This window comes from Acartia tonsa, chromosome 5 (assembly GCF_053477335.1).
Source record: "Acartia tonsa isolate MP-2025a chromosome 5, ASM5347733v1, whole genome shotgun sequence".
Lineage (NCBI taxonomy): Eukaryota > Metazoa > Arthropoda > Copepoda > Calanoida > Acartiidae > Acartia > Acartia tonsa.
Window position 1 is genome coordinate 42,942,284 of NC_137264.1, and position 15,489 is coordinate 42,957,772.

General features: G+C 31.5%; 1 protein-coding gene across 1 annotated transcript in view; it reads left to right on the forward strand.

Moving 5' to 3' along the window:
* LOC145319576 (uncharacterized) overlaps positions 1-15,489 on the forward strand; it is a 41,133-nt gene that overhangs the window by 23,821 nt on the left and 1,823 nt on the right. The window contains exon 5 of the mRNA XM_080161779.1: positions 14,988-15,270. Within this exon, the coding sequence (XP_080017905.1) occupies positions 14,988-15,270 (283 nt within the window). The remainder of the gene's footprint in view (positions 1-14,987; positions 15,271-15,489) is intronic.

Below are 15,489 nucleotides of genomic sequence, written 5' to 3' on the forward strand. Positions count from 1 at the left end.
TAAATCAGTCTTCAGTTTCAGAGATAATACAACACATACACACACACATATCTGTCTAGCTATGTTAGATTTACTTATTCAATAGTTAAATTTGTATTGTCTTTCCATAGTTTACCTGACAGTTATTACTGTAAAATTTCCGAACATATATTTTTTTTTCTGGTATTTTCATCACTTTATCATCTGGTGAATATTGTGAATTATGAACACGAGTATGCCTGCCAACGTCATAGATAATAGAATTATGCATAAATATAAAAGTTTTTAATCTTTTCTACATAAGTTCGCTTAATTTATATACAATATTTTATCATTGCAATTGTTTCAGTAAAATTTAAAACCACGTTTTCTTATTTGTTGGTTGCAAAACTTCCAGTATTTTCATTAAATTTTGATTGATTTATATCTACTGATAGGGTCCAAACTTTTTTACCAATAAGTTTAAGTAGAAAGGATAATTTTGTGTATTAATGGATATGTATATCAATTTATGTTCCATTGTCTTATCCCTTAAGATCCCCGATTAATTATAATAATGTAGGCGTATTTAGGTATAAGCAAGCTGTAGTTTTTTGGCAAATGATGAGGCTTTATCAAAATAAGCTTAAATATATAGCAATAATTTATGCTTTAAATAATATTCATCAAGAAAACTGAAGCCATTTACACCGTTATATATCTAAATAGATTGTTCTTCAAAAAGAGTTTTTATCTTTTTTAAATAAACAAGGATAACAATGTCCATATTTACACATTTAACGAAACTCATACTGCAAAAAAATACTTATTACAATAGACAGAAGGCGGACAATGAGTTATTGAATATATGTTCATTGGTCAGAATACCAAATTGAGCTGTCTGACGGACTGACTGATGGACAGACAAAGTGAGTTATAGAGAAGCTTTGCTATTAATAACATTTTCCAAGATGTAGCTATTTTTTAAATAATAGAACTAGATAGACAAATACAAAATTCCCAGCTAAACCTTTAAACATTGTGTTCATAATGCTTTATGTCGTTTATGGTATTTAGTTCAGGTGATCATAACTGACATATTATCAAGTTCTGATGTGCAACATTGTTATTAAAATTGTATTACTGCTAAGTTTCGCTCTTTTGTTGACAAAATAACAGCACAAAAGATTAACTAGGGAGATGATTAAAGACCCCAAACTGAAAAGTGGTTGAATACGCCTTTTTTCAGTGACTTTTATGAAAATGTGCCCAGGCGTTTTTTGCACACAGGCCCTGACTGGCTCTGCCAATTATTTTAGCATGAAATGGGCGGACACGACCACAAGGAGAGGTGCCCTATCCTTTCCGCAAAAATGTTATACTTTTAAATTTTTGCAAGTATTTAAATATTAAAATTTTCTAAGTCATACGAATCCCCCCCCCTCACCCTCCATTTAAAAAAAATAATTTTTAAATAGTTGGAAGGGGTATTTTTGTTATTGACAAACACCTGCGGGTTGCCATATTTCTACATGGCTTATACATGAGGTACCTTTACCTTGTGGGTTAATAAATAACACTAACCACCCTTTTATTTGTTCTAAAATATCAGGTGGGAGGTGTGTGCTCGACTAGCTAATTTAAGGGAAACAACCAGAGTTTGGAATTCTTTAAATGCATTATAGAATTTGTGTAATGTCTGCATAAAATTAGCAAGTTATCATTATTTGATTATTGTTTATGTTTTAGTGGATAATTTATACAAAAGCCTAACTAAAAAGATTTTATATTTTTCAGACAGTTTGATTCTTCTTATTTTGTTGAAGTTATTTTAAATTTAGGTAGTTAATAACTATGAAATATATATAATATAATATAATATAATAATCTATCCTTTTTTGGATTTGATAAAAAATTTATCTTGTTGCGTAAAGGATAAAACCCCCACAATAGTTCAGTGTCTACTCATACAAATCATTTCAACTTAAATTAGGGTTTACATTATTTTACGTTTACTTAAAGAAAATGAATTTGCAAAATAAAGTTTTGTCCATAAAAACTAATTTTGCTTTGTGCTTGTAACTATTGATATTACGCGAAGACTGTGTTTAAATTAAAACACCCATTGGCTTTGCATGTATATTGTATAAACCCCCAAAAATATGTAAAGTATTTTTGGGTTGTATTAGATTAACAGATCCCTGTAGGGGTAGTAATCTCTGACCTTGCAGCATTAGAGCTCCTTCCCTTCCCCGTAAAGGCTAAATTGAAAATAATCTAGAGAGGAAAGGGGGTGGGGGTCAGTAGTCTATTCATGATTATGAGTGAAAGCTTTTACGCAATTTTTTTTTTTTCGATTTAAGTCTTTGGATGGTTACACGATATTTTTCTGCTCTTTTTACCCGTTCAAATACAGAGGCCTTTGAGGCTAAGTGAGCAGCCGTTGGTTTTAAATAATTTGTTTGTTTTCCTGTGCAACATTCGTTCTTGTTTTGTTCTGAATCATAAATGCCTAATCTTGTGACCTTTTCAAATATCTTAACCTCCATCTTAATCTAGTCAACGTCTACTACGGCTGTTGCCCCATTTTAAAATCCCCGCCCCCCCTTCTCACTCCCCACTCTAAATGAAAATTGAGATTCGTTGAATTGGAAAGCAATATAAAAATGTATAATAAACTAGGGATATTAAGGGATAAGACAATGAATGATAAATTGGTATACATTCCAAATGAGGATAATGTGAATTTCTCCTTCCGATGATCAAAATTATTGGTTAAAAAATAGGACACTGCTACCAACCAATCAAAATTCAATAAAAGTGTAACAAAATTTTTAGCAAACGAGTAAGATAACGGATAACGTATTTTTAAACTTAGGTTACAATTTTAATTAAGTTCAATGTCCAAAGTAAATATGAACTACTTAAAAAATATGTAAAAAATATTTTTTTTTTTTGGGGGGGGGGATTTTCGAACAAATTTAATTTTCTAAACTGTAATTACTAAAATGAAGTAATTTTATTTTAAAATCATTCTGTAATTCAAATATTTTTTTTATTTATCCATTCCATTATCTCTGGATAATTCAAAGAAACATATCGACTGATGGAGATCCCGATTTTTAAATGCACTTTTTTTGTTGACCACTTTTTCAGGGAGATATTGGATAGGAAAATTTTTACAGAGCTGGATCTTTAAATCATTTCAATGGTGATTTAAACCACCCCGCGCGAAATTATTTAAAGATCCAGCTCTGTTCTGCCTTCGGTAGTAACGGATTGTTGAGAGTGCAGTGAAGCTGGATATGAGTCCTGTGACAACATTCGGATAGACAAAGTGTATTACGAGTCACTATTAAAGCAGCAACTTATACTACTTTACATTGCTATACAATAACTAAATATCAACATTAGCAATTAGTTTGCATCTTAAACAAGAAATATTTATTTAGAAGGAGAGCAACTAGCCTAAAACCTGTCTGGCCACTACAGAAGGATGGGGTGCAGCTTAATGTATTGGCCAATATCTATTTACCGACTTAATGTACCTACTCTTTTTTTAATTTTTACACAAAATGTTGGATTTTAATTAACCCTCCAGAAAAAGATTAGGGTGTTCAATGTTAATACTCCCACCCACCCCTCCAATTATTTTCAGGGTGAAATTTTTGGGGAAAACAAATGTCCTTTACATTGAAGTTTTACTCTTCAAAAATAAAAAGCTTAGACTTCCTTGGTCTCCGTCGGTTTCTTTGTTATTATGTAATTTTCTGACAAATCCAGAAATGAGACAAATAGATGCTTGACTTTTATCAGAGAAAATTGAATAAAACACTGAGCTTGATAAACAAACTATACCTTGATCCCGGAGTTGAAGCCCACCCTGACATGGGCCCAATTTCTAGATTAACAGTTGGAGCAATTAACTTTTTAGCCAATCAGCTATTCCAATAATTCCTTAAATTTTCAAAGATTATAGAATTCTCTGCTTATAACATTTTGCTTATACAGTTTTCTTGTTGCTTTATTATATACAAGTAACTATGGAAAAAACGACATTAAAATAGCCTCAAAGCAACCCCCCCCCCCCTCCCCTAACTATTTGAAGCTTTGCCTAAATTGAGAACTCAATCAGCTCAGCGGTTTGCAAGATCTTAACCGTCAAACAAAAAAAATTAAAATATAAAGCTAAAAGATTTATCTATCCATATGATTTATTGAACAATTTATTGCTCTTTATCGTTGAGATGTTAATAACCTTGGATATTATCAGATTAGTAGATTTATTTCAGGGAGTTTAATGGATAAAGCAATGGACGATATATTGATATGTTAAATTACCCCTTTAGAAGCTTAAAATTAGTGGTTGAAAAGTTTTGATACTCGGATCTTGAACTAATGAAAAAAGATTTTATAATTTACCGTTGAATGTCACCTACTTCCCGGCGGATTATACATTTTCTTAATCAAAGAAACTCAATAAAGTTGTCTGTTTGTCCAACTGACAATTGTAGTAAGAAGTTATTTTTTATTTCAAATAATGGGTGAGTAGAAGAAATATTATTATTGGGCTCTGATTTTTTTCATTCTTGCCCGTCTTATCACATTACATATATACTTTGCCTTATGCAATGATGCATGGCTCAATCAGTTTAGTGCAATATTAAATCTACAGTTGGTTTTTTAAATGAGCACATAAAGGCATTGTGTTAATAGTAACTAGTTTGATCAGTGGGGCATTTCAATGCATTTTTATTTACTTATTCTACTCATTTATTTATATCAGTGAATATGTATTCGTTAAGTTTCAAAGTTGAATTTTTTTTAAAGCCTAATACAAGCCTTTAAATTGGTTATTAAGAAACTATAACACTTATTATTAGATTACATGTTACTGATATAGACAAGTATATCATAATAATTAACTTAACTAATTGATTTACTATATACCATTTATCCCTCTAAAAGTTTTGCATATCAGTTGGTTGCATTTATTGCTGCACTTGCTAAAATATCAGAAACTAGCGGCTACGCCCCTAGAGGCCTCTAGGGGCACTTGAGGAGGAGAGAGTCGAATTTAATAATTCAATTTCTTATGTTAGATTTTAAAAGAAAAAATAAAAAAAAAATTTGGGGGGGGGGCGAAAATTTTTTTTAGGGGGGGTGCCCCCCCCCCCTTATTTTTAATTTTAGTTAAAAAAATTGATTATTTTTTTTGGGGGGGGGGGATTTTTCCTTTTTGGGGGGGTTAAGGGTGTCCCAACCCCTAAGAAAATAGTTATAAACCTTCCCGGGACCTATGAGAAGCTACCCTGTTAAGGAGAACCCGATCGGTTCAGCGGTTAGCAAGATCCTTCGTTACAGACACACAGACAGACACACAAACAGACACACAGACAGACACACAGACAAACATCCTGTTACTTTAGTATAAGGATAAAGGGATGCAATTTTTTTTTAAACTTTTGAATTAATGATTATCGAGTATAGTACAGAACCCCACCTCTTAAATAAATTAGAAATAAGGAAGGAATTGTATTTTTTTCCCTAAACATAACTCCTGCGTGTGGTTGGCTATACCTGCACTCAACCCATTTTCCTTTTTATCATAGCCTACAGTTAAAATAAATAAAAATATTTGTTTCAATATAAGTTAGAGGGGGTGCGGAGTTCGACTAGGCACTTTGAAAGAAAACGTGAAAAATTCTACAAACAACCAATCCATATGTGTATTCATTTTAAGTTTAAATTACTGAACTCTCTATCCATTTCCATGTAAAATTTGTGCAGTTGTCAGTTAGTGCTAATAAATGGCAATGTGCACAATTAGAAATTGCAAATAAAATTTACATAAATATTTTACTAAAAAGCTGAAATTTTTTTCTATTTGTACTATCAGATATAGAAGTTTGAATAATCATCTAATTATTTTGATTAAACTTAAAGACAAAATATTATTTTTTACTTGTTCAGAAGTTTTAAATGTTCAATCATTTATTACTAATCGTCTAAACCTACAGAATGTTTATATTGCAGAAATAATTACTAAATATATATTCATGTATGCCAAAAACATTTATTAAACTTTAAATATGAAATAACATTAAGCTTGCTATATTATTAAAATGCTTTTTAGTCATATGATTTTATATATTTACAGGGAGGGCAAAGAAGATTTTAATTTAAAATGTTGATAGTTTACATTTTTATATTATGCAGTTTTTGGGATAAAGATAATGAAGTTTTTAAAGTATTTGGAAACTAAATTAAGAAACATCATCATAAAATAACCAAATAAATGAAAGTTTAAGTTAAATAGAAGCTGTTCGGCAAACAAATCTCTAGCTTACTGATTTTGTCCTGGTTTTTTATGTAAAAGAAAAAATTATATATGTTTTGTCTTTTTTCCTGAAAAGTTATGACCGTGAACGAAATACGTATTGATACGTCTGGACTGCTTTTTACCAATTCAATATGATTTTTCATAGAATTGTTGCATTTTGAGCTATTTTTTTCCAAAATTAAAAAAAAATTAGGTAGATATATCATTTTTTGATAAAAAACTTTCGATCATATTTTTTGCAAATGTTTTAATGTGCGGATATTTTTAAGTACCACGTTCCTTAGTTTAATTGATCTGGTCCTTCACTCGTACCCCACAAATAGCCTAAAACCTTCCAAAGACTAGCTTCTTAAAAGATCTTACAATGACAATTAAAAATTCACTCAGCTAATTCAATTTTTAAGTTTAATTGTGTCATATGCTTAGACTAGCAGTTACATAAAAATTTTGTATTGAACTTTTCAATGATAGTTTTAAAATCATTTTTAAAACTTAAAATATTTTTCAGCAAATCATAAATATCTGCAGCAAAAAGGGCGTTTCCTTTTTTAATAAAACTAGACACTGAGGAAACTGCATGCTCAAATAGTAGAGATAAAATAGAGCTTCTTTTAATCATGAGGGTTTTTAGTTCGAGTCCAAAACTTAATACTTTTAACAGAATACACTTGACGTAATGCCAGGAAATTGTCATTGACGGATTCAAAAGAAGATGGTATTCTCTATGGTTTTTGCCTCTAAATCAGTCTTCAGTTTCAGAGATAATACAACACATACACACACACATATCTGTCTAGCTATGTTAGATTTACTTATTCAATAGTTAAATTTGTATTGTCTTTCCATAGTTTACCTGACAGTTATTACTGTAAAATTTCCGAACATATATTTTTTTTTCTGGTATTTTCATCACTTTATCATCTGGTGAATATTGTGAATTATGAATACGAGTATGCCTGCCAACGTCATAGATAATAGAATTATGCATAAATATAAAAGTTTTTAATCTTTTCTACATAAGTTCGCTTAATTTATATACAATATTTTATCATTGCAATTGTTTCAGTAAAATTTAAAACCACGTTTTCTTATTTGTTGGTTGCAAAACTTCCAGTATTTTCATTAAATTTTGATTGATTTATATCTACTGATAGGGTCCAAACTTTTTTACCAATAAGTTTAAGTAGAAAGGATAATTTTGTGTATTAATGGATATGTATATCAATTTATGTTCCATTGTCTTATCCCTTAAGATCCCCGATTAATTATAATAATGTAGGCGTATTTAGGTATAAGCACGCTGTAGTTTTTTGGCAAATGATGAGGCTTTATCAAAATAAGCTTAAATATATAGCAATATTTTATGCTTTAAATAGTATTCATCAAGAAAACTGAAGCCATTTACACCGTTATATATCTTAATAGATTGTTCTTCAAAAATAGTTTTTAACGTTTTTTAAATAAACAAGGATAACAATGTCCATATTTACACATTTAACGAAACTCATACTGCAAAAAATTACTTATTACAATAGACAGAAGGCGGACATTAAGTCAATGAATATGTGTTTATTGGTCAGAAGTATAGCAAAATTGAGCTGACTGACGGACTGGACGATGGATAAATAACGTTAATGATAGAGAAGCTTTGCAATTCTAAACATTTTTCTTCAGAATTTTAGCTGACTTTAACATTACTAATTCCAAGATGAAGCTTTTTATTAAATAACAGAATTAGATAGACAAATACAAAATTCCCAGCTAAACCTCTAAACATTGTGTTCATAATGCTTTATGTCGTTTATGGTATTTAGTTAAGGTGTTCATAACTGACATATTATCAAGTGCTGCTGTGCAATATTGTTATTAGAATTGTACTACTGCTCTTTTCGCTCTTTTGTTGACATAATAACAGCACAAAAGATTAACTAGGGTGATGATTAAAGACCCCAAACTGAAAAGTGGTTGAATACGCCTTTTTTCAGTGACTTTTATGAAAATGTGCCCAGGCGTTTTTTGCACACAGGCCCTGACTGGCTCTGCCAATTATTTTAGCATGAAATGGGCGGACACGACCACAAGGAGAGGTGCCCTATCCTTACCGCAAAAATGTTATACTTTTGAATTTTTTGCAAGTTTTTTAATATTAAAATTAAAAGTCATACGAAACCTTCCCCCTCACCCTCCATTTTTAAAAATAAGTTGGAAGGGATATTTTTGTTATTGACTAATACCTGCGGGTCTTTTATTTATTATAAAATATCAGGTGTGAGGTCTGTGCTCGACTAGCCAATTTAAGGGAAACAACCAGAGTTTGGAATTCTTTAAATGCATTATAGAATTTGTGTAATGTCTGCATAAAATTAGCAAGTTATCATTCGATTATTGTTTATGTTTTAGGGTGCAATTTATACAAAAGCGTAACTAAAAAGATTTTATGTTTTTAAGACAGTTTGATTCTTTTTATTTTATTGAAGTTATTTTAAATTTAGGTAGTTAATAACTATGACGATATAATGATCTATCCTTTTGGTTTTGATAAAAAATTAATCTTGTTGCGTAAAGGATAAAACCCCCACAATAGTTCAGTGTCTACTCATACAAATCATTTCAACTTAAATTAGGGTTTACATTATTTTACGTTTACTTAAAGAAAATGAATTTGCAAAATAAAGTTTTGTTCTTAAAAACTAATTTTGCTTTGTGCTTGTAACTATTGATATTACGCGAAGACTGCGTATAAATTAAAACACCCATGGGCATGTCTAAACCAAATAAAATATGTAAAAAAAAAGCCCTTCCCTTCCCCGTAAAGGCTAGATTGAAAATAATCTAGAGAGGAAAGGGGGTGGGGGTCAGTAGTCTATTCATGATTATAAGTGAAAGCACCTTTATTATATTTAATTTAATTTTTCTTCCTATTATTAAATTGATATTAGCTTTATTCGAAATAATTATCAAATATGTTGCCACCATTAATTTATATTGATTAAAGATTAAAAACTCGACATATGCTGTAAGATTAATCCGCTTGAATGATAAATAAACGCCTTGTAAATGTCTGTGCAATGATTCATTATAATATTTCTTCAACTATCTTTACGGCACACGAATACCAAAGATTAAGAATAGAGATTTATATCTTGGTTTGATGAGTTTTTACACAACTTTTTTTATAAAGTAGAACGACGTCTCTCCATCTTTCTGTGTGTCTGTTTGTCCGACCGTAAGTCTTTTTGTCCATATGTATTGTATGTCCGTCTCTCCGTCTTTCTGTTTGTCCGACCTACAGTCTTTTTATCCATATGTATGTCCGTCTCTCCGTCTTTCTGTTTGTCCGACCTACAGTCTTTTTATCCATATGTATGTCCGTCCCTCCGTCTTTCTGTTTGTCTGTTTGTCCGACCTACAGTCTTTTTATCCATATGTATGTCCGTCTTTCCGTCTTTTTGTTTGTCCGACCTACAGTCTTTTTATCCATATGTATGTCCGTCTCTTCGTCTTTCTGTTTGTCCGACCTACTGTCTTTTTATCCATATGTATGTCCGTCCCTCCGTCTTTCTGTTTGTCTGTTTGTCCGACCTACAGTCTTTTTATCCATATGTATGTCCGTCTCTCCGTCTTTCTGTTTGTCTTTTTGTCCGACCTACTGTCTTTTTATCCAAATTTATATCCGTCTTTCTGTCCGTCTGTTTGTCCTTCTGTATTTCCGTCTGCTTAGGTTACTGCTAACCACTGGACCAATTTGAATCTAACTTTCGGAGAATATTAATACTTTCAGTAGTAAAATCAAAGGGTTGGTTGTCTATTGCAATTGTGATGTTATCACTTAAAGAAAAAAAAACAGCTAAACCAATAGCTTTTTATTTATGTAGTCATTGAAATGCTTTATGAGATTTTGGATCAATCCTTTAAATGGATAAACGGCCATTTTATTATCCCTATTTCTTATTTGTAGCGATTTTTAAAACACTTTTTATATGCTTAAACAATGCGTACCATTAGCCCTTTATGGATTTTCTAAAACTAATTAAACCAAACCTAACCTTTAAAAAAATAAAAATATTTAAATATAAAGAAGGGGGTTGGTCAAAAGTGTTCCAAGTGATGTTTAAGGAAAGTTCCAAGATTTATTTGATATCATTAATCATGGCTATTCAAATATATTTAAATATTACTGGCAAAAAGAATGATTAATTTAACAAGAAAAGTTCTTCACATCGGCAACGGAATGATAATGAAAATATGTACAAGACCTTAGGGACATTCTTTATTTTTAAATTGTTGGTTGGTTGGTCTTGCATGTATTTGACCATTTTATGTGTTGCAATTATTTGCTTTGTTTGTTCGTCTGTCAGTCCGTAACGCTATGGAGAGTATCTGATTTTCGCAGCTACTATTCAAGATAGAAGGCAGAATTTCTCTGAAGATACGATATGAAAATAATCATAGCCTACATAGTTGTTTACACAGTCCTTTAGTCTGACTGTCATGCATTAAGATATATATATATAAGCACTTGTAAAGGTTTTGTGATTATTAAAATATTTTTTTCTCTTATTTTTTGTTCTATAAATCACTCGTCTTATGATTTTTTTGTGCTTCGCTACTTTTTTATGTTGTCCACCTTGTTACGAGTATGATTCTTAGTAAGATGTGCAGCTACCATAAATTTTGAACTTTCTTGTGATCGTTATGAGAACAAGACCAAATTTGTTAAAACTATATCTAATTTTGATTTTGCATGGTAATATATCTGTAGCGGAAAATCTCACAAACTGCAGGAACTTTAAAATAATTACATCAATAAATACACCAAAATTATTGCTTGGTTTACTTTATTGAACTACTTATGGACGAATTTGTTATTGTATTTTACAGATTTCTATACCACCCCCCCCCCCCCCTCTTCTTGTATAAAACAAAACATAGAAGTGAATAAAGTGTTAATAATTCTCACACAAGAATTATCATTCACAGAAAATGATTTCATTCTTCTAAGACTTCATTAAGCTTTGTGAAAATCATTCTCATTCCGTATTTTTAAGGGAGGGAGGGGACATTGGATTGTTAATGATACTGATCTTCAGGCTTTCAAAAACACATTCTCTTATTCTTTGGCTTCAAAAAACTTAGTTGTACAAACCGGCAGTGTCCAAACTTTTCCGCCAACAACTTTAATAAACAGAAGGAGTAATATTTTTAATTCTTTATGGTACATCGTTTAATTCCTTAAGATCTTTGGTATTTTCTTATTTCTTAAATTTGGAAATAGTTGAATAGTTTCTTAGACCATATCAGTGTATACTGTATATAATAGTTATTATGTAAAAGTTGAAACATACTTTTTAAAATTCTATTCTATCTGTCTGTCTCTCTTTTAAATTTATACATTTACGCATTCATGATCGTTTCGGTCTTGCTTTCCTTTATAAATATAAGATAGGATTGAAGCATATTTGAAACATTTTTTTTGTTAGATAAAGAAAGATAATCTCAATGACTTTAATCACGAGAGATTATAATTATAAAAAGCCTCTATGAGTAGTGCAGCAATAGCAAGCCAAAAAAGAAAGACATAGAAAGGGGATAATAGCTATCACACAAAGTTAAATTGACAATTATTTACTAATAAGTAATGCCAAAGAATACAATTTTTAACTTTTATATAGTTGAAATTAATAAATAAAGTAGATAGATAATTATTGTCTATAAATTAAGCTTGTGTCATTGCTGCATTTGAACTTAACTGTACTTGTTGGTCTTCATTTAGAACCTTGCCTGTAATTTTATAATTTATTTTGGCTTGGTATTTTAATTGGTACAAGATTATTTTAATCCTTATTACATTCTCAAATCTTGAAATATGGTCAAAACAAGATAACACATTTCCAACACAGATAACACAGATTATGACGTCATACGATAGAATAGCCAATGAGAGGCCAGTATACACTGTAATTGTAATTGACCAATGGTGAAATCTATGCTGGCCTCTCATTGGTTATTCTATCGCATGACGTCATAATCTGTGGATGGACTTTAATCATCTTCATCCTTCATCCTTTACCCCCTACCCCCCCCCCCCCCGACAGAACAACTATTTTAGGTTAGGTTAGGTTTTAGGCTAGGGAGCCGAGCGCTGCGGCTAGGCAGGCAAGGGTGCCGAGCGCCGCGGCCAGAGTTCATAGTTATGTCGGGAGGTGGAAGGGAGGGTTATACAAATTTTTAAAATAAAAAAGAATATTTCTAAGAGTATAATACCAAAGATTGATTTGATTTTAAACCTTTTATTTTGTTTTAACTATAGGTATAATAATTATTTAGTTTTAAATAAGATATTGCAATTTAATCAAAATATAACAAAATAAAATTATTTACAGAGTGGCTAAATTAGCAAAAAGTGTAAAACAATACCACATAGATTATTATTAGGCCTACAAGGCAACACAAGGAGCAATACGGATAGAAGGTTTGGAGAATATTTTTAAAATCTACCAAATATAAGCATTATTGCACGTTAAGACACCGATTATAAAGACAAGGGCAAAAAATGCCTAAAATAATGCTACCAATAGTTTAATTTAAAGATATTTTTTTCGTTTTCAATAAATTAGATTTTTTGCTATTTAAAAAGTTAAGTCGTTATAATAAAACGCTGACAAAGTAACACCCCCTCCGTTTCTTAATTGTGTTAAAAAAAATCTTTAAAAGACAAGAACGCAGGAAGGGGAAGGTATTAAGAAGAGAAAGAGAGAAAGACAGATAATGAGAGAGGTAAGAGAGAGAGAGATAAAGGGGAGGGGAGGCAAATTAATTTAATACTTTATTGTTCGATGCAAATTTTGGTTACGGATAAAATCACGATCTGCAAATTTGATATTGGTTGCAATTTTGGTCAAATTAGGAATTATCGTGATGTTATTTTATTTTTAATCGTAAATTACTAGTGGCTTCGCCCCTAGCCTCTAGGGGCTTTGCCCCAAGAGGTATTACATCTTTTATTACCTGGAAAACCCCAACTCCACCACTATTTTAAATAATTTAAATAAAAATTATGGGGGGATTTTTGTTTTTTGGGGGGTTGGGGGTGTCCCACCCCCCCAAGAAAATAGCCTAAAACCACCACAGGACCAGTAGGTATATTCCCTGTAGAGTAGAATCCGATCGGTTTAGTGGTTACCGAGATCTTAAGGGACAGACGGACAGACAGACAGACGGACGGGCAGGCAGACATCATTCTACTTTGTATTATAGATTATTAAATTATTAAATAAATGTGCAACTTTAAGCCTAACACAGCAATTGATGTTGTCGCATATACTTTAAAAATGTAAACTGCAGCTGCCGAGTCCTGTAACGGTTGCTTTGACCACAAGGTCAATAGTCTGTTGATTTTCAATATTATTTGGCAACATGAAATGTTCATAAATTAGCTCTATAACAATAAAATTAATTACATACAATGTAAAATTTTACATCAAATTTAATTATTTTTGGATTTTTTTTTGGGTCACTGAATTTGTAATATAAAATGAAATATCTAACTGATTAAGATGATACCTTTCTAACTCTTTAAACTATAAATTAAATAGCCTAAAACCATCTCTAGGGCAATGTGAAGCTTATTATTAAATAAGTTAGTAAAATCCTATTAAACAAAGAAACAAGAAAACCTACTACTTTATAGAAAAGTTTTATCCAAGAGCACAATGTAGCAAAAATATTCTCTTATATTTTGCCTGGCCATCACAAATATAGCAAACCAAATTTTCAAATGGATCACAGGAATTATTGCTGAAACAAGGATGAAAATATAAATACGTAGCGAGGAACAAAATTTAATGGAAGGTCAAAGTGAGTTATAGAGTAGATGTTCAGTATAAAAAAAGAAGAGAGAAAGATTTTATGAATAATTTTTTATCGGGAGAGTGGAGAAATTGTTTTCCAAAATAGTTAAATACCTTTACTGGAACCTATAAGAAGCTTCACAGTTAAGGAAAACCATGTCGGTTCAGCGGTTAGTTAGATCCTTCGATATAGACAAATAGCATATAATAAGATATATTTGTCTTCTGTAGCAAGACCAACGGACCAAGTAAATTGTATTCAGATGATCTTTGGTAGGGAGTTTCTTAACAAAATCAGAAATCTACCACATCCGAGAAAATCCATACCGTTACGAACTGACATACAAAAACGTACAGAGAAAATGAACTAACGACTAGCTTTGCTACTTAACTTTATAAAGGCAATCCATAAAATTTGGTATGATATGATATTATAGTGCTGTAATTTGCAGCTAATTTAATTAATCAAAGATAAACTGTACTGTAGGCAATTTTATATTAAATTTCGATAAAAATATGAAATGACAACTTTTATATATTTAATTAAATTTGTCATTTGAAATGAAAAGCTTGACTTATAAGGTTGTGCAACTACATAAGGAAATATAAAACATATCTATCTATGTATGTTGTATAAATAACTAATACATTAAATTAAACTATTTATCATGTTATAACAATAGCAGTCAATTCATTGTACAGAATTTGGTGCTTTGTTAATTGCGAACTACATACATTAGAAGTACCACGGATTTTGCCGTTGTGTAGATTTTTAACATTTCTATCTATCTATCTATAGACCTATATAATATGTCTATCTATCTATAATATTTCAGGGCTATGTCAAATGAGCTGGAAGTGCCTGACTCGCCCAAAGCAGTGATGCGAACGTACAGCAACTACAACCGTCGGCTGCGCACCCAGTCCTCCAACGACCCCAACGGAACGGAGAGCGATGCAGAGGCCGGAGAGGGAGGTATCGAGAATAACAACAATGCCCTGCACCCGCACGAGGCCGCCAAACGGATGCAGTCGCGGGACAAGCTGCGGATTGCGGTGCTGGAGAGTAACCAGTCGCGGGAGAATTTGTTCGTTGAGACAGCAAAACAAATTGAAAAGGTATATATATCTTTACTTCTTAGAGTCGTTACAATTACACTATACATATTTAAAACTTGATATTTGATTAAATATGATTAAACAATGTTGTGGTGGGGGGGGGGGGGGGGGGGTTGATGGCTGTATCTAATTGATTTCTTGAAGTTAGTAAACACATGTAGTAATTTGGGATTTCACCATTCCGCCATCAAGATGCCATCAAACTTGGCGGTTAATAGC